A 24,914-nucleotide genomic window follows, 5' to 3' on the forward strand; every position below is an offset into this window, starting at 1 on the left:
GTGGATCCAGCAGTTATTTCTAAATCCAGGGCTCCCCTTTCAACCACATCTTCCCTCTCAAGAGCTGTTCACAGACGCTTCAGAAGTGGGAGCAGTTTTTGGCTCCCTAAAGGTGTAGGGGGTATGGTTGCCTTCTCAACAGAAAGAGCACATCAGTGTCAGAGACGAGGGCTGTTCTAATGGAACTTCAGGCTTTTCATCCTTTTTTCTTTCCAAGACCTCTCAAGTTGTTTACAGACAGTACCACAGTGATGTGGTATGTGAACAAACAAGGGGGGCAAGATCTTCTCTTATCTTTGCTGGTTAGCACTCCTAGTGTGGGATCTGGCTATTCAGTATCCAGTGACTCTTCAGGCAGTTTACATTCCCTCAGGTCAAAAATTGTGGCACATTCCAAGCAGGTCCTTAATCCCACGAATGGATGCTTCACAGGGATGTGTTTCTGAATATTGTCCACCAGTGGGTACTCCTCAAGTAGATCTTTTTGCCTCCCCTCTGAACAGACAACTTCTGTTTTGTGCCAGAGTCCTCTGGTTTGCAAGGTGGATACCCTCACTTTTTCTTGGAAGGGGATTTTTCTGTACGCTTTCCCTCCCCTTCCCCTCATTCCAAAAGTCCTGTTCAAGATTTAACAGGATGCCCTCAAAATCTTGTTGGTGACTCCCTTTTGGCCGAGACAGTACTGGTTCCCTCTTCTTTTGCATTTAGCCAAGGGCATTCATCACAAATTACCTCACAGGGTGGACCTATTCACACAAGACAAGGGATCTCTTATTCAACTCCACCTGTCCAACTGACACTGTGGGTGATAGGATTTTGATTCCTCATAGACACCTTTCTTTCTGAGGACATGCTTAGGGTTCTGCAGGAGACCAGGAAACCCAGTACTAGGAAGTCCTACTTATTGAAATGGAAGAGGTTTTCTGTTTGGTGTCTTTTCTGTAACCTGGATCCACTTTCTGTGGAGGTTCCTTTGGTTCTTTCCTGTCTGTGTGAATTGCTCAATGCTGGGTTGGCTTACTCCTCTGTTAAGGCCCACTTTCAGCTATAATTTATCTCCTCCTTTGGCTTCTAAATTTGAAGCTAAACTATTCCTTAAAGGGGTCCTTCATATAGGCCTCCCAAGAAGCCTGTTCCTCCTCCCTGTGATCTTAATTTTGTTTTGGAGAAATTGACTCTGGCTCCTTTTGAGCTTGCAGCCTCAGCTTCCTTGCAGCATTGCTCTTGGAAGACCGTTCTCTTGTTGGCCCTTACTTCTGCCAGATGAGTGTCTGAGTTTCAAGCCCTTTTGGCTTGTCCTCCTGTTTTGGTCTTTCATAAGGTCAGGGTATTCTTGCTTACTAATCCTTCTTTGATGCCCAAAGTGGTGAATGAATTGTCCCTTAATCAGTCTATTCATTTGCTCATTTTTCCCGTCTCCGCAGTTTGCTAATGAGAAGGTGCTGCACACGGATGTACATAGACAGCTCAGGTTTTATTTGCATAAAACTAAGACTATTAAGAAATCTAATCAGCTCTTTGTTTCCTTTCATCCTAGGTCTTTAGGATTAGGTGTGTCCAAGAACACTATTTCTTGGATCTCTAAAGCTATTTCTTTTTGTTATTCTTTTCATGGTAAGAGCCTTCCTTGTTCTGTTAAGGCTCATTCTATTTAGAGTTGTGGCTTCTTCTGGTGCCTTTTTCAAGGGTTTTGGATACTAACTCTTATGTTGAGGCAGCTACCTGGACTTCTGTGCATACATTTACCAAGCACTACAAGTTGGATGGAATATCTAAAGCTGGATCTGGTTTTGCTAGAGACATCCTTCATGGCTCGGCTGTTTTTTCCTCCTCACAGGTTTCTTCCTGAGCTTTGGCACTCTCTCTTATGTTATAAATACTGCAACAGTCATATGGAAGGACGTAGTACAGTTGTATAAAATCTTCCCATAATGGTAGATGTTCTTCTTCTTCACTGTTGCAGTATTCACTCCTTCCCTCCTCCCCCCTGGTCCATTTGTGTTCTGGATGTATGGGTTACCACTTATCTTCCCTGGACTGGCATTCCTACTAAGGCTGTCAGTTCTGAGGATGGTACATCCGGACGTCACCTTTATGCCCTACACTGTGAGGAGCATACGTGTGATGTATGGTGTACCTTAAAGCAACCTAAGGGTTTGGTATACTGGATGGAGGTTGGGCCACCCTTGGCAGGGGATCCCTTATGTTATGAATACTGCAACAGTGAAGAGAAGGACATATACCTTTATGGTAAGATTTTACACATCTGTAGTTTCTATTAACTTAAGTGAATAATAATAATAATTGTCCCTGGTTTTCGGCCTTTGTCCCCCATTATTTTGACATTGTCCAGAGAAGTTGGAAGGTATGGCTACAAGAGCTTGGAGCATGTCTTTTCTTTGATGTGCTACACATGAGGCCATGTTTTGCAGGTGGCAGTTTGAGTCACTTAAACTGAAGAAAAATTTTCTTGTAATTACTGCTTTTCTACTGTTTCCTATTTTTGAGTCTTTTGAGTCTTTGTGCTGAAAGTTAATGATGTTGTACTTACTGCTTGTATTTGTTGGGCTGTTTCCAAATCTGTTTTCTTTACTCAAATTAAGTTTTTATTTCATTCTATTTATTTTTGCTTTTTAGAAGAACTAATGCAAATGCAGGCACAAATGAAAAAGCTACAGGAACAACTGGAGATGGCTGTAACAGCACAGCTAGCTGCGAAGAGTCCAATTCAGAAGTCCCCAACTAGTAGAAAACAGGACTTGGCAGGTACTGAGGTATATGTTAGTACACAATACCTATTGTGAATTTAATTTGAGTTGTGGGACATTTTAACTCTATCCCTACACATTTAACTTCTTTGTCTTTGCTCTATCAGGGCAGAAAATGCTGTACAGTATTGGCAAGTGACACTGAGCTTGATAGTTTTTGTTTCTGTGGCAGTTCACTACATTGAATTAGTTTTTAATTGCAGGACACTTTTTTTTTTGTCTAAACATTGGGTTAGTAGTGATTAATTTGGGGGGACTCCAAAAAGAGGCTTAGGGAATTCTTACTCCTACCTCAGCACAGGCCTTTAGCTATCCCTCCTGTCCTGGACATTGTAGATGATGCCTTCTTGGAATCTAGCCTGGCCCCAGACACCTTACCTCCGGCTCCCAGGAAACCTGACCGGTATTACAGAGTGCCTGACTCTCACAACTTTCTCTTCAAGAATCCTACTGCGGACCCAGAGACCATTTCCCAAGGACCTAAAGGCATTAAGGCTACTACTACCAAAAACCCTACCCCCTCTGATGGAGATTCCAGGGCCTTGGACAGATGGGGTAAGAAGGTATACACTTCTGCTACTTTGGCCATTAGGGCCTTAAACTGCCAGTTTCATATGTTAAAGTGTCAGCACATATTATGGGACTACTTAAACAGAAAATAATGTTGATTCCTGACTGTGCTGAAAATAAAGAATTACAGGATTTAATGCATTCTGCTGAACAAGTTGGTAAACATACTTTGCAGTGTGGTTTTGACTCTTTAGAAGCATCTTGCAGGGCTGCTGTCACTGGGTCTGTTCTTAGAAAGGCATGCTTGGCTTAAGAAGCAGAATTTGCCAGATCATGTTAAAGCTAAATTACTGGATGCTCCCTTAAACCAAGACTGCCTGTTTGGCAACAAAGCAGAAGTCGTCCTTAAAAAGATGGAGGAAAAAGCTAAATCTATGCAAACTGTTAAAGATTTCCTGCAAGTGCAGCCTTCCAGGTTCAGTAGGCATTGGTCTTCTAAGAATTGGTCCTTTCCTGTCTCTTCCAGGCCTTCTCATTCCAAACCCAGGAACAGCAGACCACCTAGGCTACAGTCCCAAGGTACTCACAGGCCTAAGCAGTGGGGGGGGGGGTTCCCTCTTCCAAAGCTGGAAGTAGTAAGACACCCCCCTATGGAAAACTGTCACAACGACTTAACCTTAAACCTTCCAAGCCGTGCTCTACTCCCAGTTCCCTTAGGGGGAAAGATTGCCTTGCATGCAAAAAAACTAGGAACTCATTACCCAGGACAAATAGGTTTTAAATATAGTTTTCCAAGTATACAGATTCCACTTACACACCTTACCAACCCCAAACGGTTGGCCAGACCTACCCCCAAATCAGTGGGCAGAGGCTCAAAAGCAGGTTCTCTCTCTTCTAAGTATCAGGGCTATTCAACCTGTCCCAGCAGAAGAAAGGGGACAAGGGTTTTACTCAAGACTTTTCCTGGTACCCAGAAAAGACAGCTCCTGACGTCCAATCCTGGACCTCTCTATTCTAAACACCTTTTTGGTAATCCCAAAATTCAAAATGCTAACACTTCATCAGCTGCTTCCTATGCTAGGCAAAGATGCCTGGTTGACAACCTTAGACTTAAAGGAAGCTTACCTGCACATTCCAATAAGGGAATTTTGCAGGAAATACCTACGCTTCAGAGCAGACTACATGCACTATCAGTTATCTGCACTTCCCTTTGGCTTATCTACTGCGCCCAGGGTATTCACAAAGTGCCTAGCTCCAGTCATTGCATTTTGCAGGCAAAGAAATATTCAGATATACTCATACCTGGACGATTGTCTAATTCAGGCAGAAAGCCAGGACATGCTACTAAATCATCTGCCATTTGTAAAGAAACTTCTAACCTCACTGAGGTACACCATAAATGAAAATAAATCTTATCTAGTACCCTGCCAACAAATTGTATTCCTGGGAGCAAGCTTGAACACAACTTCCCAGATCGTTTACCTCACGCCAGAGAAATACGTTTATTTGACAGCCTACTTCAAACTACTGGCCACAAAGATCCAGCTGTGTGCAAGGAAAATCCTGCAAGCCCTGTGGTTCATGGCCTCTTGCATTCTACTAATTCCATATGCAAGACTGCATATGAGGAAACTACAGTGGTATCTAAAAAGCCTATAGTGTCAACATTCTCAGGACCTGCAGTCACTGATTCCCATCATTCCTTGTATAAAGACAGAGTTCCTTTGGTGGGCAGAGGCCTGCTACCACAACAAGGGACTGCCATTCACTCTACCCCCTGCCGCCCAAACCCTAACAGACACATCAGACTATGCATGGGGGGGGCTCACTTGGCAGGGCAGTGCATTCAGGGCAAATGGATCCCGAGTCAGATGCACCTGCATATCAATCAAAAAGAAATGTTAGCTGTACAGAATTCCCTGACAGCTTTCAAGGACCACATCCTTCCGGGACAATTCTTGGTAAAGTCAGACAACACCACTGTTATGTGGTGCATAAACAAGCAAGGGGGAACCCACTCATATTCTCTCTGCAGACTAGCCATGGCTCTGTGGAACACAGACTTGAGCTACCAAGAGCACCTAATACAAGCTCAATTCCTGCCAGGCAAGCTAAATTCACTGGCAGATGACCTAAGCAGAAATCTCATGGACCCACACAAGTGGAAGCTAGAACCAAAGATATTCAACATTTTGAGAAACAAATGGGGGAACCCAGAGGTAGACCTGTTTGCCTCCCCCTCAGAACTACCAATTGGACAAATTTTGCACAAGGACCTCCCACAGTCAGGCTTGGAAAGTGGATGCCCTGTCCTTCACCTGGGAAAACCTCTCAGTTTATGCCTTTCCCTCTCTGCCTCTCCTCTCAAAAGTTCTGCTAAAGATCAAACAGGACAAACCAAGGACAATATTGATTGCACCAGACTGGCCACGCCAGCATTGGTACCCCCTCTTGCGCAGTATGTCACTGCTGAAACCATGGTACCTGCCTCAGACCCGCTACCCTGCTGTCCCAGCAGGAGGGCCAGATGCTGCACCCCCAGCTTCAAACCCTGAACCTTGCAGCCTGGCTAAATGTTTATGAATTCCTATTGAAATGCTGTTTGTGGAAAACCCAAAGGAAAAAAAAAACCCTGAAAACCCGGAGAACAGCAAATATCAAAAATTGCTCTTTTCCTTTAAACTTCTTTTTTGGAGGGGGAGCAAGCCTCCCACACCCTCCGTTCTTACATATACTAACTCTCAGATTGTCATACCTCAGAGAATATTCTGAGGAATGGCATCTTGGAGTTAGTTTATGTAAGTCTACTTTTTGACCATTCAGCCTCCTTGTTTCGGGACTCGCTGTAGTAAGTCCCAACATTTCACAAGATTACTACATTCTACCTTCACCCAGAGTATAAATTCGCTGATAGAATAAATGACTTCCGTAACTAGTAAGTAAATTGTGTTATTCTACAGGGATCCAATGTGTATCTGCTTGTGATGAAATGGTGTACCCACACACACACACACACACACACACACACACACACACACACACACACACACACTTTGCCAGGAATGGGCTGCAGTTTTCAGCCCTCAGTTTTTTGCATACTGGCTAAAACATTTGTTACTACCGCAAAGATTTTTTTAAGCAGAGTTCAGCTGATGGACATCCCAACATAGCAAATTCTAGTCTGAATAACATCAAGATAGCACTGTTGAATGCCAGTAGCCTAAACAAGAAAATAACTGAACTGGACTCCTTGTCCTTAAATATGTCTGCATTTGTGGAGTTACAGAAGCCTCGTTTTGGTGTTGTAGTAACACTCCTACCATTGCCAGGTACAGGACCTATCTTGTCTACAGACCCACTGACAACCCCAGGGTGTATATCTATATTTATTTGGAACCCCATAGTCTCTCAGTATATATTCAACATGATACAAAATTGGAAGTGGTTGAAGGCATAGTTAAGTTCCATAAAGTTACTTATTATATTGTAGCCAGGTGGAAAACCCTGACCCCTTCAGAGCATGAAGAATACTTAAACCAATTAGATAAGTTATCCATTGACCCACATCCCCATACTTTGTATGATTTCCGCTATGCACTCATAAACTGACAAACCTATACTACCAACCACAAATGTTGTCCATTGAGCCACATTCTCCTACTACTCGTACACACTCCTAAACTGGCAAACATATACTACCAGCAGCTGATTTGCCCAAATATTTATTGGTTCTATTAATGCCAATACACTTTACCAAATTCTTCACTGCTCACCAGAGGTGTTAATCTTCTTGAATTTGTCTTCACAAATGTTTCCTCCAGATGTTCATCGTGCATACAGCTGCAGTAATCACAGATGGGTTTTCTGCCGTCAGGTGGTCCCTCGGTTGGCCGAATTCCAAAGTCTTGGTCCGGCGTCGGTTGTCGTCGCTTTCTCTTCTGACGTCAGTGAGGCCAGAGTATATAAGACACAGCCGATGCCATGTTCTTCAGTCTTTTTTGCCGTGCGGTGCCCGAAGCAGAAGCAGTTCGCAAGTGCCGGTCGGCCAGCTCCTGAATTACGAAAATTTTGGAAACCGAAGTCTTCATTAAAGCGAAGTACCCCGTTGGGAAAACTTTTCTTGCCTCAGACCGATGTCAGAAAAAGTTAATAATTGTATTTCTTGTGGGAAGCAAATACCGCATAAGGATTTCCATTCCCTCTGCATACCTTGTTTAGGCCCAGACCATGACGTCTCGGGCTGTCGCTTTTGCGCTACCTTCAATAAACGCACTATTAAGCGTCGGGCAGAGTTCGCCCAACACTATTTTGGTAAAGCTTTTGATTATAAAATGTCGTCGGACACTCCGACTACCGTTTTGTCCAAAAAACGCAAGGAAAAGGACCGACACCACGCCAAAACAGGCTACACATGGTCCGGTTCTCAGCGAGACGCCTTTGCAGTCCCTGACTACCGACGACACTCCTTTGGCGGTGTCCTCTGTACCCGAGACCGCTGGGACCTCGGCCGTTTCCCAGACTACAACCACCGAAGCCTTTGCTAATGTTGAGCCTACTAATGTGGACAGGTCCACCTCCACCAATGGTGTCTTTAGACCCTCATCTTCTTTTTCTATTAAGGCCTTTACTAAATCCAAAGCAGCCAGGCACCCCAAGAGGCCTGTTGCACAGGGCCCATCTCCAGGTCCCATGCCTAAAAAACAGATGCTTAAAATGGCTGAGGATTTAATTACTCTTATCAGAGGTTCTCAACCCCCTCCAGACAAGAGACCCAGAGTGGAGGAAGATTCTCCCTCTTCTGATCAGGGATCCATTTTATCAGAACATTCTGATGCAGAGGAACACTCTTACTCCCCTTTTGAGGATTCGGATGCAGAACAGTCCATCCCTTCTGTATCTCTTCCTGAGGATTTTTCCTTTGGGGAAACCTTGCACACCTTGAGGGAACACTTCCATTGGGAAGGCCAAGACTTTTCAGATTCTAAGAAAAGGCTTAGGGAATTTCTTTTGTTACCTCAACACAGACCTCTGGCGATACCCCCTGTATTGGACATACTTGATGATGTTTATTTGGAGGCTTGCCTTAACCCGGATTGTCTGCCTCCTGCACCAGTCAAGCCTGATAGGTATTACAGAGTACCCAACTCTCACCAATTTCTCTTCAAAAGCCATAATGCTGACCCTGAAACCATTTCACAAGGCCCCAAGGGATTGAAGGCCTCCACTGCCAAGAATCCACTTCCTGCAGAAAGGGAGTCAAGATCTTTAGAAAGGTGGGGTAAAAAGGTATATACCTCGGCCACCCTAGCCATGAGGGCCTTAAATTGTCAGTTTCATATGCTTAAATATCAACAGTTCCTGTTATCACAATTAAGGAATAAAATGTCTCAACCTGTACAACCAGATTTAAAGGAGTTACAGGATATGATGCATAGTGCAGAGCAAGTGGGTAAACACACTTTACAATGTGGTTATGATGCCCTAGAGGCTTCAAGTAGAGCGGCTGCTACAGGATCAGTCATTCGCAGACATGCCTGGCTTAGAGAACAAAACTTGCCTGATCCTGTCAAAGCTAAACTTCTAGATGCTCCTTTACAAAAGGATGTGCTGTTTGGTACTAATGCTGAGGAGATACTATGGAAAATGGAAGAAAAAGTCAAATCTATGCAAACTGTCAAAGCCTTTTTACAGGTCCAACCACCACGTTTTAGCAGAAATTGGCCTTCAAAAAACTGGTCCTTTCCACCCCAAAGAGGTAGATACAGACGCACAAGGGGCAGAGGGCAATCACAAGGATCATATAGAGGACGACAGTGGCAAACTCCAGCTCCAAGAGGTGGCGAGGACAGTGCACAACAATACAGGAAGCAAACCCAATGACTCCCTCATTTCCATGCCAAGCACGTCTCAGCTGGCAGCACCTTTGGGAGGAAAGCTAGCATTATTTGCAGCCAATTGGCATATTGTCACAACAGACAAATGGATCCTGGACATTATAAACAGAGGCTACAAATTTCATTTTCACACTCTTCCAAAAATGAGAGGCATGCCAAACCTGCCACAGAATCAAAGGGCAGAGGCACAACTACAAATTTCAAAGCTCATAAGCATGAGAGCTATTCAAGAGGTACCTACTCACGAACAAGGTCAAGGTTTTTATTCAAGACTTTTCTGGTACCAAGGAAAGGAACCGACTGGAGACCCATTTTGGACTTATCCATCCTAAACACATTTCTACTCATACCAAAATTCAAGATGCTCACATTACAGCAACTTCTTCCCATGCTGGGCAAGGAGTTTTGGCTGGTAACATTGGACCTCAAGGAGGCATACCTGCATGTCCCAATCAGACAAAGCTGCAGAAGATACCTCAGATTTCTTGCAGGTTCAATCCACTGTCAATTCTCTGCATTGCCCTTTGGCTTATCTACTGCGCCCAGAGTATTCACAAAGTGCCTGGCATCAGTGATTGCCTACTGCAGACTTCAAGGGATACAAATTTACCCTTATTTGGACGACTGCCTGATCCAAGCGGACAGCAAACACATACATCTGGAACATCTGGCATATGTGACACGGTTATTGCATTCTCTGGGATATACAATCAACAAAGAGAAATCAAGGCTAACACCATCTCAGAAAATAACTTTCCTGGGTGCCAACTTGGACACAAACACCCAGATGGCCTATCTTACGCCAGAAAAACAGGGGCAACTATCTCATTACTTCAAAATACTAGCAAAAAGTACCAGGCTTACTGCAAGGAAAATCCTGCAGGCTCTGGGATTCATGGCATCTTGCATTCTTTTAATCCCATGTGCAAAGCTGCATATGAGGAAACTTCAATGGTACCTAAAAAACATATGGTCTCAACACAGTCACAGTTTGGAAACAATAATACCAATAATCCCATGTTTGCAAAAGGAATTTCTATGGTGGGCCCAAGCATGTCAAGCAAACACAGGCCTCCCATTCTGCAAGCCTCAAGCAAAGCAAGTTATCACAACAGACGCCTCAGATTACGCCTGGGGGGCGCACATGACGGACAGGTGCATCCAGGGCAAATGGTCCCAAAAAGAAAAGCACCTTCACATCAATCAAAAAGAAATGCTAGCAGTAATAAATTCAATTACAGCTTTCAAGGACTTCCTGCATCCAGGGCAATTACTGATAAGAACAGACAACACCACAGTAATGTGGTACATAAACAAACAAGGAGGAACACATTCATACCCCTTGTGCAGACTAGCCATGACTCTTTGGAACTTGGCTCTGGAATGGCAAATCGAACTTCAAGCCCAGTACCTGCCAGGATTGGAAAACACGCTGGCAGACAAATTAAGCAGAAATATGACAGATCCACACGAATGGAAGTTACATCCTCAGGTGTTTACAGAAATAACCCAAGTGTGGGGGAGGCCAGACATAGATCTTTTTGCCTCCCACAGGAATCATCAATTGGAAACGTTTTGTTCGAGGACCTTTCATCCAAAGGCCTGGAGAGTGGACGCCCTTTCATTCAGTTGGACAGCATGGACAGTTTACGCATTCCCACCTCTGCCTCTTCTGCCCAAGGTACTTTTGAAAGCAAGAGCAGACAGACCGAAGATGATACTGATTGCTCCAGATTGACCACGGCAACACTGGTACCCACTGCTGAGGAGCCTAACACATATTCCTCCCTGGTCCCTGCCTCTAATGCCTCTTCTGCTGACTCAGCACAGCTACAAAACTCTCCACAGTCAGCTGAAAACACTCAGTCTCGCTGCATGGAAAATTCCTTAACAGCACAACAGACCCTACTCTCCAATGAGGTGCAGGATGTCATTTTGGAGGCCAGAAGGCCATCTACTAGAAAAGCTTATTCCACAAAATGGAAGCGGTTTTGTTCTTGGAATGAGAAAAAAGGCCAGGACCCTAGAAAACTGAACTTGCCTCAGGTATTACAGTATCTAGCTGAGCTGCTGAACAGTGGACTTTCATTTTCTTCCATAAAAATCCATGCCTCAGCCATTTCTGCAGAATACAACACGGATCCTCCTTTATTTTCTCACCCACTCTTACGACAGTTCCTCAGAGGGGCTAAGAATATTAGACCACCAAGGAAACAACCAATACCAGCCTGGGATCTTAACTACATACTAGAAAAATTAACATTGCCTCCTTTTGAACCAGCTGCCTCAACAGATTTGCAATATTTGTCCTGGAAAACTGCCATCCTTCTGGCTATCACTTCAGCTCGTAGAGTTTCGGAACTACAGGCCCTCATGGCAGTGCAGCCCTTTCTCATTTTCCATCAGGACAGGGTTTCCCTTGCACCAACCCATCATTTATGCCTAAAGTGGTATCCAGGGTAGCTTTAAATCAAGCCATACACCTTCCTACCTTTTATCCCAATCCTCAAAACAAAGGGGAAAGGCTGCTACATTCTTTAGACATCCATAGGCAGCTACGTTACTACTTGGACAGAACAAAGTCCTTCAGGAAATCAGAACAACTCTTTGTGTCCTATGCTGTAGGGGCTCAAGGGAAGCCAGTTTCCAAGCAGACTATTTCAAAGTGGATAGGCCACTGCATACGGTTTTGTTATTCCTATCATGGGAAATCTGTTCCTACAAGTATCAGATCACACTCCACCAGGGCCACAGCTACCTCTACAGCCTTCCTCAGAGGAGTTCCTACCAAAGATATTCTGGAGGCAGCCACTTGGAGTTCTGTACATACCTTCACAAAACATTACCACCTGCCCTTATATTCCAGAACAAGAGCAGGCTTTGCCACTGCTGTTTTGCAGGGCATTCTGGCTCAACCCAGTTCCTCCTAGTACCTACCACCCTGTGCGTAGCTTTGGGACTCTACCCATCTGTGATTACTGCAGCTGTATGCACGATGAACATAGTACAGTTTTGTACCTACCATAAATGTAGATGTTCGAGTGCTAATACAGCTGCAGTACAGGTTTCCCTCCCTCCTTCCCCACTTGGTAAAGGCATGGGGCCTAACAACCTCTTCATACATCCTGACTGGGTTGTCCTTCTATGGTTTATTTGCTTGCAACCACTGATTTTGGATTATATTGCATTGCATGTATACACATATAAGCATAATTTATGTATTGCCTTCCTTCTGGGGGCACCTGACATCTGGGGCAAGAAAGACTGAAGAACATGGCGTCGGCTGTGTCTTATATACTCTGGCCTCACTGACGTCAGAAGAGAAAGCGACAACAACCGACGCCGGACCAAGACTTTGGAATTCGGCCGACCGAGGGACCGCCTGACGGCAGAAAACCCATCTGTGATTACTGCAGCTGTATTAGCACTCGAACATCTACGTTTATGGTAGGTACAAAACTGTACTTTGTACCACCCCACTTGTCATCTCCTCCTTGACTTAGTTTCTTGTGATCTTCCTGAAGATCTGATGTTAAGTTGTCCATCTCGCCTTCGTTCTTGCTGGTTGGGATCGGAGCTGATCCTCAGCTCTAACTCAGTCATCTTCTATAGCTCGAGAGCTGTTTAATGGCTCGAGGCTACCCCTTATCCCATGATGCCTAGCGATAGCTACCCAGATCTCGTTTGCCACTTCAGCTGCGAGGTGTCATTTTTCTGGCTCAGGCTCGTATAAAGTTTTTTCGTATAACTTTCTTACTCTAGAAATATATTTTTTCAGTGTTTTATTGTTAACGTTTAGTCTTGTTTTTTGTGATAGTTAGTGTTTAGTTGTAGTATCCCTTCCATTCTTGTAGAACTCGTTTAACTTAGAGATTTCTCCCCCGCCCCTCCCCCCACCCTTCTTGTCAGGTTAGCCGTTTAGGTTAGTGGCTTTCCTTCTACCTTTCTTTCATAGGTTAGCCGTTTAAGTTAGAGGCTTTTCCTATTTAAAAAAAAAAAAAATCCTTTAGCTATAGTCTTGTAGTACAGTGTGTTTTTTGTGTAGACTGTATTTTACTTTGGTAGCTGTTGTGGTATTTGTTGTTTCCTTCTTTCAGGATGTCAAAGGAATCCAAAGTGTCTGGATTCAAGAAGTGTGACTCATGCTGTCAGAAAATGTCTCTGACAGATGGCCACACTTCTTGGGTCTATTGTTTAGGCGCTCTGCACCTGCAGGACTCTTGTTCTATCTGCCATGCATTTAATCCAAGAGTCCTGCAGGAGCGTAAGAATCAGCTTATTCTTAGGGGTCTTTTAAAGCCCCAGGATTCACCGGCTGAGACCTCTCAGCCTGTGAAATCCCCTAAATCTACCAAGCCGTCGGCTCCAAGTTCGGAGTCGTCCTCGGTTCAGACTCTACCTTCTACTTTGGTTCCTGCTGGCACCAATAAGACTATCTCCCCATCGGCTCCATCAGAAACTTCAGAGCCTTCGCGGAGCCACAAGAGGCTGAGGTCCCCTTCATTGGAATCGGTACATTCGGCTCCTCAATCTCCCTTGCTTCAGAGCGAGCGCAGTCACAGATCCTCTCCCTCCTCTCGATCCTCTAGGCTGTCGGATCACATTGTGGAGAGAGTGGTCAGTAGGTTGCTAAAGTCGCAGGCACTTACCAAGATGTTGTCCAGCCCTCCTCAACAGGTGTCGGCTCCGTCCACTTCTATCCGATGTTCCTCCTCTGACTCCAATGAGTTCAGAGCCGCAGTTCGTTGGGGTTCGAGTAGTGGAACAGTCGGCTTCGATAACTCTATCTCCTTCAGTTCCGTCGTTGGCTCCGATCCCCTCGGTGGTGCTGTCTGTCGAGGGATCTGGGCGCCAGGGCTCCCTCATCGGCTCCGAGGGGGCGAGTGACATCGGACCCTTGTCCGACCCCATTCTCCCTCTCAGAGCTTCAACGCAGGTGAGCTCGGCTTCTACATTGGACTCGGAACCGTCTCCCTCCGTGCAGAGAAAGATTCCGATTTCCTCGGAACCGGAGCTTTCTCTGCATCGTGGCAGGGACGCCTTCGATGTCATGAGGAGTGTGCTGGCCACTGAGTCAGCTCCACTATCGGCCCCACTGGCTCCGTCCCCTGTAGTGCCTGTGCCAACCTCTGCTCCTCCTCCAGACCCCAAGCGTAGGGAACCAGTGCTCCAGAGCACCCCATTGGGTGTTTCCTCTTCTTCCGAGGCCTCCCCTGATTATTCAGAGGAGCCCCCTCGTAAGAAGAAGTGCAGGAGGAAGCACATTGATTCCCCTGAGTCTGTCACTTCTGATACAGACTTAGATGGAACGGAAGGGTTCCCGAGATTCCTCTCTGAAGATGTTTCCTTCTCTGACATCCTAGAAATGCTTAAGCAGAGGGGGAACTGGAATCCCCTAGCCCCTACCGAGGATGACTCTGTATTTCTGGATGCGTTTGGTTCCCGACCTTCCACCTCCTGGGTTTCTCCGCCTTTCGATCCACTTATGGCAGTGGTGGCTCAAAAGGCTTGGTCATCTCCGGATACAGTGGAACCAACTCCCAGGAGCCCTGGCAAATTCATCACAGCACCCCAAGATAAGCAGTTCCTTACCAAAGGTGTTCCTGTTGATGCCATGGTGGTAGCAGCAGCCACCAAAAAAGAGTTAGCAGAGACCTCTTCATCTGTGCATCCTCCTAACAAGCAGTCTAGGACCATAGACAGATACGGAAGTGAATGTTCACTTCAGCGACCTTTTCTATGAGGTCACTGAACTACTTATGTCATTTTACCCAGCTTCAGAGGGATCTCCTTAAAGAGCTTGGAGATACCCTTCAAGATCCATCAGCTGAGGGGGCTCAAGCTAAAGTAGCTTCCCAGCTGGCGACGCTTAATTCTGTAGTTAACTCCTCCATGAGGCTCATTTCCTATGCAGCCGATGGTGCGAGTAGAGCCGCAGGTACAGGTGTGGCCCTTAGGAGGCATGCATGGATGCGGCTTTGTAATTTTGCGGAGCCCTTTCGAGTGTCATTCACCAACACCCCCTTTGATGGTTCCTTTCTTTTTGGACCACAGGTGAAAGACACTTTGACTAGGTGTGAGCAAGAAGGCAAGACTCTCTCTGACGTGGGAGTCTGTTTTTCCATTCCACTCCTTCTAGACCGTACCCCAAAGGTCATAAGAGTGGCAAAATGTGGTTCCAAAAATCCCAGGGAGCTTTGCCTGACACGTAGCGATTTTTCCTCCAGGGGCAGAGTGGGAAACAATAACAACAGACACTGCCCTCGTGGCAGAGGGGGTCCACAGAACCAGGGCAACAGAGAATCTTTCTCTGATAAGCCCTTTCAGCATCCCTGAAGGGTTGCCCGGCTGCTCATCTCTGGAGGCAGTCGGGGGAAGACTTTCACTGTACCCAAAATCCTGGTAAGATTTAATGCAAGACAGATTGGCATGGTCCATTATATCCGGAGGTTACAAAATTCCCTTCTGTCAACCCCCCTTACCGTCCAGGAAATCCCTTCCAGATATTCCACCCAATCTGAAGGACCAAGCAGTAATAGAAGTTTCAAAACTGCTAGAAAAAAAGAGTCACCCAGGAAATCCCGGCAGACCAGCACAGATCCGGAACTTACTCAAGGTTCTTTTTGGTACCAAAAAAGACAAGGGACTGGAGACCTATTCTGGATCTCAGCAGACTAAACAGTTCTGTACAAAGAACAAAGTTTCGGATGGTCACGCTACAGTCCATTCTACCCTTTCTGGGTCAGGACAATTGGATGTGCTCGATAGATCTTCAGGATGAGTACTACCATATCAAGATGGACAGACGCTCCAGGAGATTGGACTCAGGGACTTCTTTATGCCTTTCCTCCCTATCCCCTGATTCCAAAACTCATACAGAAAGCAATATCATTGGGTTGCAAAATGATCCTCATTGTCCCCTACTTGCCTCGACAGATATGGTTCCCATTCCTGCACCATTACCTTCTCGATCAGCCCTGGACTCTGGATCCGATTCCAGACCTACTGATTCATTAATCAGGTGGGTAGCATCAGTCCCTCCAAATACTCCAGCTCACAGCTTGGCTGCTCCACTTCCAACCTTAGCCAGGCTTCCCAGCATTTACCCGGCTGTACGTGAGATTATTGTCTCCTCTCACAAGTCCACAACCAGAAAAACGTATGCTAGTAAATGGAAATGTTTTTCTTGTTGGGCAGAGGCTAGGAACGTAGATGCCTTTTCAGCCCCAGTCCACGAAATTCCGAAGTTCCTAGCACAACTTTTTCATTCCGGTCCGCTTCTGCTACAATCCGGGTTCAGTTAACAGCCATTTCAAACTTTCATGTTGGTTTGTCATATTCAAATATTATGTCTCATAAGCTCTGTAAAGCTTTTTTGAGAGGAACTACTCTCCTTAGGCCTCCAGTGAGAGATCCCCTCCTCCTTGGGACCAAAATTTGGTACTAACTTACTTAACTCTGCTTCCCCTTTGAACCAGGCTCGTCCTGCTCCATTAAGTTTCTATCTTGGAAGACACTCTTTCTGGTAGCTATTACTTCAGCCAGACGCGTCTCTGAACTTCAGGCACTATGTGTTCGTCCTCCATACTTGGTTTTTCATAAGGACAGGGTTGCTGTGAGGACTAATCCTTTGTTTCTTCCGAAAGTCTGCTCAGAAAATAATTTAAACCAATCTATAGATCTTCCTGTGTTTTTCCCTAACCACACCAATAAGCAGAGTACAAATTACACGAATTGGACGTTCATAGACAATTGCGTTTTTATCTGCACAGGACTAAGGAAACAAGGAAGTCTGACCAACTATTCCTTTCCTATGCTCTAGGCAAACAAGGTCTCCCAGTTTCCAAGGTGACCTTATCCAGTCTCACACTATTACCTTCATTTATCAATTAAGGAATAAAGAGTTACCTATTAAACCAAAAGGTCATTCTACTAGGGCCTTGGCCACTTCTGTAGCCTTCCAATCTAGGTTGCCCATGGATTCTATCTGTGCAGCTGCACCGTGAGCAAATCCCCATACCTTTATTCGCATTACAAGCTAGACAGCAGAGCTGACTTTGGTTTCACTGTTCTGAAGAGTCTGTTCCAATGCGCCACCCAGGATTGTAGGTGCTAGGGATGCTGTCCCAACCAGCAAGAACGAAGGCGAGATAGACAACTTAACATAAAGAAGTTATGTACCTACCATAACATTCCATGTTAGTTGTCTTCATCTCGCCTTCTTTCTTGTGTCCCACCCTTTGTCCCCCTGTCCTATTGGACCGAGAGGAGTTCTGGTTTCACTGGCTGAGTGTTCTCTGGTTTGTTTCCTCTACTGACTTAGAGAGTATGACAGGTATACTCAGTCTATTTGTTTGGACAGGTTTATTCTCTGGCTATGTCTGGGGTTAGCTGTTTCAAACAAGATCTGGGTAGCTATCGCTAGGCATCATGGGATAAGGGGTAGACTCGAGCCAGTAATCTGCTCTCGAGCTATAGAAGATGGCCGAGTCGGAGCCGAGGATCTTCTCCGATCCCAACCAGCAAGAAAGAAGGCAAGATGAAGACAACTAACATGGAACGTTATGGTAGGTACATAACTTCTTTTTTTGCAGCACCTAATAACTCCTCCACATTCGAGGATTACTCAAAACCATTCACTTACTATTTACTGCTCTTATTTATAATCATGTAGTTCTCCACCAAACCTACTAGCTGAAACTTCAGCCTGCTTTGAATTGTATTCCTTCTTGAACAGTTGTATTGAGGCATCTGTATCAGGCCAATGTAAGAATAATGACACATTTAAAACTAAGTCCATGTGGTGGTACTGCCACATCAGCAACTGTATAAGACAAAGAAAAAGCTTTTGTCCGTCTCTAAAATATGTCCACTTCATCATTATAAAAAGGATTAAAAAATGGGAAGCAAGTTCCTCAAATGTAGCTTTAGGAAATGCAAGGCCAGCAGTCATAAGGCCTTCTTTGGCTGTTTTAGTAAGATTAACAGTAACCAGCAATTATGTACTGAACTTCTCTAATGGTACTTCATTCTTTTTCACAAGGATATTACTAATATTCTTGCAAAGAAATTTCCAGCTTCAAAACACTTGCACCTCCTATGTCCTGTCCAGTTCCCCTCACTCCACCTCTCCTGAAATTGGACTAAGTTCTTTTGGCACTTTTAAAAATTAAAAATACCATTTTTATGGAACTTGACAATATCCCTGAATGTTTGCTGAGATGCATTAAGTCCCATCTAGCAGCCAGCACTGTAGCATAGAAGAATAAACCCAGACTGTGGCCCAGATCACTCAGGATTGATAAGATTGGGCATTTTGAGGTGCTGGCATGGGTGGAATGGACTTGCCTATCCCGAATGAGAGTTTGCACTTGGATGCACCTTACAGTAGATTTCCAGTCTCAGGGAGAAAAAAGCAGTGGCTGCATTACCAAGGAGAAGGGACAATACGCAAACACTTCCCATTAGATGTCAGTCTCAGGATTTGCAAATATGCACAAGGGGCTGGGAAGTAGGAAATAAAGAAAAATAAACCTGCCCAGCAGAAGCAGTAATGTGGTGCTGCTCCAGGGCCTTTGTTCTCTTCACTGGTCCTAGAATGTGGATCAGGTGTAGCCTAAGGAGGCTAATGCAGGTCCAGTAAACCTGTTGAATGAGGAGAGGACCTGGGGGGGCAAGCTGATAGTCAGCTGCAAGGAGTCAAAAAGACCCCCCCCCCAAAAAAAAAATGTCCCATGTAGTAAAAACTATCCATCAGTTCGTCAGCCTAAGACACTCCACTGGTTACATCCCTGATATGTAAAAAACAGCTGTTGCAGTGCTATTGTATACAGTTAACCTCTCTATTGACTCTAGGAATTACAGGCCTATTAATCCTAATAGTATTATTTGCAAGGCTCTAGAACGTATTATAGCTCAACAAATAAACAACAATGTTAAGTGACTCAATATCTCTATATCCACAGAAACAGAATTTTAGCTTTGTGAAAGCTGATCATGCCAGCCTAACCCGGTTGAGTTTTTTTGAAAGGGTTACTGATGCCATTGATAAGAGCCACATATAGTTCACCGTGCATACCTGGACTTTAAGGTTTTGACACCCCCATACTTGGAGTATTGACAAACTCTACCAGCTTGTCAGTAACACTGACATAGTTCCTGGATAGGTAACTGGGGTACCTTTGTCAATAACAGGCTTTCTTTTGACCACCATATCTCTGTGGTGGATAGAAAATCCTTCTACCTTGCACAGCTTTTCCTTTTTTGGTATCTCCGTAAGGTCCAGAGAAGTTCCACTTTATTTCTTCCTTTTTTCAGGCTTATCATTGAATACAATGCTACCTTTCTCGTGTACTTTGCTAAGCACCTAAACCAACTTGAGAGACCTCGGTGTCTCCTAAAATTAAAAAAAAAATTAAAAATTAAACTCCGGTCTCAGTACCTATAGTTACTGTGATAGATTAAATACCCTGCCTTTCTACTCAGTTGCATATAGGCTCCAGAGAGATTATCTCTACTTAGCCTTATGTGCTATGAATGACTCCACACTCTTCAAACTCCTTCACTTAAATAGAATGACTGGTAAAGTAGACACCTGCTCTAGGGATGTAAACCTGTGCAATAATATCAACAACACAAAATGGTATGACTGATACCTAAGCTGGCATATTCCCCATTTGTGGAATGGGCTGGCTTTAGAGGTCAAGCAGAGTACTTCCCTACTAACCTTTAAAACTAATTTGGATGACTGATGTGGTTGATTGTAAATTTTCACTTGGGATATGTGAGGAAAGTGTACTTAATTAAGGGAAAACTACTAGTCTCCCATCAGTACTGGGTGACGTGGATAAACTTCTTGATGGACTCCTTAGCCATAAGCTTAGTAGGAGCCTATGAACCTACGTAAGTGTTCATAAAGTTGTGTAGGGAGAAGCAACAGATGAATGCCACAAGTAAGTACCACAGTTTTATTTCTGTCACAAACTGACCTAATGTGTGAAAGTGGTAAATCTAGCTTATGATCGTCCACCTCCCGCCCTTTTTACAGGGGAAAAACAGAGCTTTCATGTGCTTCCCTTTTGTGCCATTTATTCCTTGGTTGCTACTTAAACCCCTAGACTGTATTTCGTGCTGCAGTTTCTGCTTACTCTTATTGTCTACAGTGATGTTTTTTTTTCAGTTCAAACATAAGCAGAGCTGAGAGAGATGGTTGATCTTTTGACAAAGCTCAAGGGACTTGGAATAATACTTTGACCTCTACAGAGGATAATTTAAGCCTCTTTGCAGGCAGTGTTTACTGGTATAATGTGGCAGTGTACATACAGCAGGTCTTGGTGAAAAGAGTAGCAACATCAGTTATGATATATAGTCACGAGACTGACGTTTATATGCGTTGATATTTTTGCTCTACACTGTCTTAGTAGTAATGCAAAGGTAAGCACAGAAAGATTGTCCACTTACACTTTCATGTTGATTGCCCTTGGTAGTCTGTATTCTGTACTACTGAATTTACTTTATTATGTGGATTAACTGAGCTGATGTGGCAGCCTGATGTATTCAAATTCAAGAGATAACCTTTTACAAAAAATACACACACACACACACACACACACACACACACACACACACACACACACACACACACACACACAGGTATACAAGGGACAGTGATATTATTTATAAATGATGCATTCTCATCAGAATTGCTGGTAGCACTTAAAATGCTGCAGTACTCATCACCATTTTGACATTGTTTTTATGAAACTTCAAAGTAAACTTTATTATCATACAGATCAACACAGAAGAGAAAGTGCATATCACTGCACGAAATTTCGATACTCAGACTCGTACCATATCAGTGACAGTTTACAGAAGGAAGCTAGATTAATAAAAATTTTAATTAAGTAAAAATAAGATGCAAAAAAGTAAAAGTAAAACAAATTTGAAAGCTCTATTTACATCAGAAACACAACAAATACAACAGCAGGAATGGACTCAGTAGAAATATAAGGATATGCAAAAACAGTACATAACAAATAAGAGATGCATGCATGTAAACTTACCCACCACCAGTATATACCATAAACTTACAGTTCACAGTTTTCCTAGTGCAGATAGAGATGTATGATGTGAGCTATTTAGAGAGTTTATGTAAACAACAATGATATATTGCACACAAGTCCTGATGTTAATCTTAGTCCTCAGAATTCATTGTACAATTGGATTATAGCTAGTTTATGACTATGCCTTTAGAAGAATATCCCTTTTCAATCATATTTGCAAACTGTATGTTCTGTTAACTCTCTTTTTAATGGGGGCTTGCAACCTTGTTAACTCCGATCTTATTCTTCTTTTGGCTTTTCCCGGTTAGGGGTCGGCACAGCAGATCATCTGTCCACTCATGATTGGCAGTGGAGTTTTACAGTGTTGAGTTGCCAGCCCGGCACCCAACCTTCCACAGAAGGCACACACTCGCATTTAGGGCCAATTTAGTGTGTCCAGTCCACTTACTACATGTCTTTGGGATGTGGAAGGAAACCGGAGCACCCGGAGGAAACCTATGCGACCACAGGGAGGACATGCAGACTCCGTACAGAAGGCACCCCAGCCGAGAATCGAACTGGAGAACCTTGCTGTGAGACGAGAACGCTAACCGCTGCACCACCTTGGCCGCCCTTACCTTGTTAACTCCCATCTAACTGCTTCTAAAAGGTGATGACGTTTAAGCTGGTCTTTGGCAAGCTGCCATCTTTATAATTGGTATTAATGGAGAATACAGTCTGCAGGTGGCTCTGATGGACTCAGATGTGTGTGTGGTCATAAAACACTGAATTCAGATTAAAATACCGAAATTTAAAACTAACTGCTACACCATTAAACACCCTGGCATAAGGGAGGCTGTGCCCTGTCATATTAATGTGGACACCATTATATCTTGGAATAAGAAATTCTATGAGCTCCTGCAATCTGAACTTCTGAATGACAGAAGTTACATTTCTTTGATTGCAGATTAGTGTTCTTCAGTTCTCTATTGTACTTCAGCTTGGTACTTTTTGCAGGTATAGCTGCAACAATGTGTAATTAGTAGTTATGCTATTTCTTTTGAGTAGGGTGGGTGGGATAGGGATAATGAAATACTAGCATTTTTAATGTTTTTATTCTGTACTGTGTTTTGAAGGTTGTCACATCTCAGGGTTTTTATGTAGTGTGGTGCTTCGGCTTCCATCAGCAAGCTGTCATAGGCAGGAATATACATGCAAACTGACTTAAGGTTTTTGCTTGCAGTAAAAATAAATAAAGGCACCCAGATAACATCATATGTACAGTGGCACATATTTGTGCTTTGTTTATTGTAGTCATGTGAATGGAGAGCAAAATGGTTGTGCTGCATTTCCCAGCATTTGCTACACTGAAACCAAGCAATGATTATAATCCATGGTTTTCTGCATTAAATATAGAGAGATTCCATCATCTGGTATTAGAAACCATCAGTCAAGTAAAATTTGCAAGGGGAAATAGAGCATTAGATAAATGTAAGACTACTTTAAGTAGAATATGTAATGCATTCTTTTGAAGCAGAAGCTAAAAATTAGAATTATATAACCCTAATGGAAGGAACAAGAATCATTGTAAAATATTGGTTGAAAGACATGTGTGCTACCGAGATGGGCAACCGCTGTCTCTCATATTTCCTGAGGAGAAAAATCAGATCAGAATGTGGGAGTCTGGCAAACAGGAAATAATTGGAAAAAGAAAAAGATAAGGGAACGAACAAGTATTAATAGGTGGCCAGTTGTACATACTGACCCACTAACAAGCTCTGGGAGGATGTTAATAGCTTTGCCAGTTTTGTGGTCCAATACAGTGAGTTCCACATGGGATGTTGGTGAGCTTAGAAGGCGGAGCTATGATGTCTAGCGTTCAACAAAAACAAATGAACATTGTTAGAAGAGGTTGATTTCATGCATGAGATCAGAGGCTTGATATGAAGCTTTTTCTTTTTAAGGTTACTAGTTGGTAGATCGCACAGCTGCAGTAAAAGAAGGAACAGAGTTAGACACCTTATCTCTTGCTTGTTTTCCCTATTTCACAGACTGAATCTGAAAACTTTAATTTGTAATGCAAACTTGATACAGTTGTAGTTGATGTATTAGTATGTAGTGTTACTTCTTTGTATGTCTCTATTTACATTTCAGTTTCTGTTCGTATTATTATTGTATATGTACATATTTTATACTAAATTTTCATGTACATAATCTATAATAAATGTTAGATGCAAGGCATCTCAAAGTAAAGAAAATATTTGGAATTGTAAATCCAGCCGATGCATGATCTGTTTGTTTCTCTGAATTAGTGAGAAAGTAACAATGATCATACTATTAAGTACTTTTCTAAGGCTAATGGTCACCCTGTAAATATTAACCACCTTTTTAAGACTAAAATTGTCACTAAATGCCAACCCTGCAAATCAGAGATGATAAAACAGTAGGTAGGGATGGCTGAGTTAGTTGTGGGAAAATAGTACGCACAGTATATACAATTTTAATGGGACACTACAGCAGATCACTGTACTTCTTTCAAAAGGTACTTGAATTCTTTGTAGTCTGTTTGCAAACATTCAGGTGAATTACTAGTGATTGTTTTTACTACATGACATGCATGCTATTTTTTCCTGGGCTGCCATTTTTCCTCATTGTCTACATTTTGTTTTCATCTAGGAAAGTGCAAGATCAGTTCTTTAAAGGAAAATACAACAAAAGGTCATGTAGAATCTACTAGTGTTTCATCTTCCATGAGAAGCCCCAGTCAGAGCCAAACCAAGGCAAAGCAACAAACAGTACAGGATGCAAGTTCTTCAGCATCAGGTGACTGATATACATAGTGTTTCTTGTAACATTCTTATTGTGATGTAACTGGCAATGTAGTACATTTATTTTAGTAACTGTTGTTATTTGGAATTGCTTTGAGCTTGCCCCCCAAAAGCTTGCTTTTGACAGGTAAGCATATTATAGGAAGATATAGCATATTGTATCACTTGATAGTAGCTGTGCTATTTTTGTAAACAAAAGTAAGTTAAGTACTTATTCAGTTAGATCTAATACTAGACTAAGATCTTCCTCCACAACTAATGGGACTAAAACCACAAACTTGTAGTCGTATGACCTTCTGAAACTTTCACAGGCTATAGTCCCTTTCCCTTTTACCCATAATGCTGTGCCAGTAGGCTTCTTGTCCATATTTCTGTTATGTTATGCAAAAGTAGGTCATAAACAAAGTACTTGTTACAAATAATCCCGTAAACCATGAAAGCAGTGAGGCAGGGGGAGGGTGGATATGCTGATGAGGATGGACTTGCTTATCCGGATCTAATATTATGGTAAGTACATAGCTTTGTATCTGATGTGAGAAGGTCCATTTTCATGAGTTAACAAGCTAACTGATTTGTGGACATGGCTCATTCGTACGTCTTCTTGACAATAGGGGTAGGAGTGAGTTCCTTCCTACTTTTTTAATGTACTACACTACAGCCATGCTAAGTCTGGATGGTAATCTCTCCTTGATGCAGGGAGTCCTGGATAGCCTGTAACATAAGAATAGCTGCTGTCATTAATGTACGGACTTCTATCTATTTGTGACAATGCAATTTGGAACATTTGCCATTGACAATTTCCCCATTGTCCCACCTTAGCACAGATGCATCTGTGATCACACCCTCTAGGTTGGCTCCCCAGGTTTAGAGTAT

The 24,914-nt window shown here is 43.4% G+C and overlaps 1 protein-coding gene across 1 annotated transcript in view; it reads left to right on the top strand.

Moving 5' to 3' along the window:
- Window positions 1-24,914, top strand: part of MCM10 (minichromosome maintenance 10 replication initiation factor) — a 948,221-nt gene that overhangs the window by 192,445 nt on the left and 730,862 nt on the right. The window contains exons 4-5 of the mRNA XM_044087964.1: window positions 2,638-2,766; window positions 23,890-24,036. Of these exons, the coding sequence (XP_043943899.1) occupies window positions 2,638-2,766; window positions 23,890-24,036 (276 nt within the window). The remainder of the gene's footprint in view (window positions 1-2,637; window positions 2,767-23,889; window positions 24,037-24,914) is intronic.

Source organism: Protopterus annectens, chromosome 11.part0, assembly GCF_019279795.1.
Source record: "Protopterus annectens isolate FY-2018-M chromosome 11.part0, PAN1.0, whole genome shotgun sequence".
Taxonomy (NCBI): Eukaryota; Metazoa; Chordata; order Ceratodontiformes; family Protopteridae; genus Protopterus; species Protopterus annectens.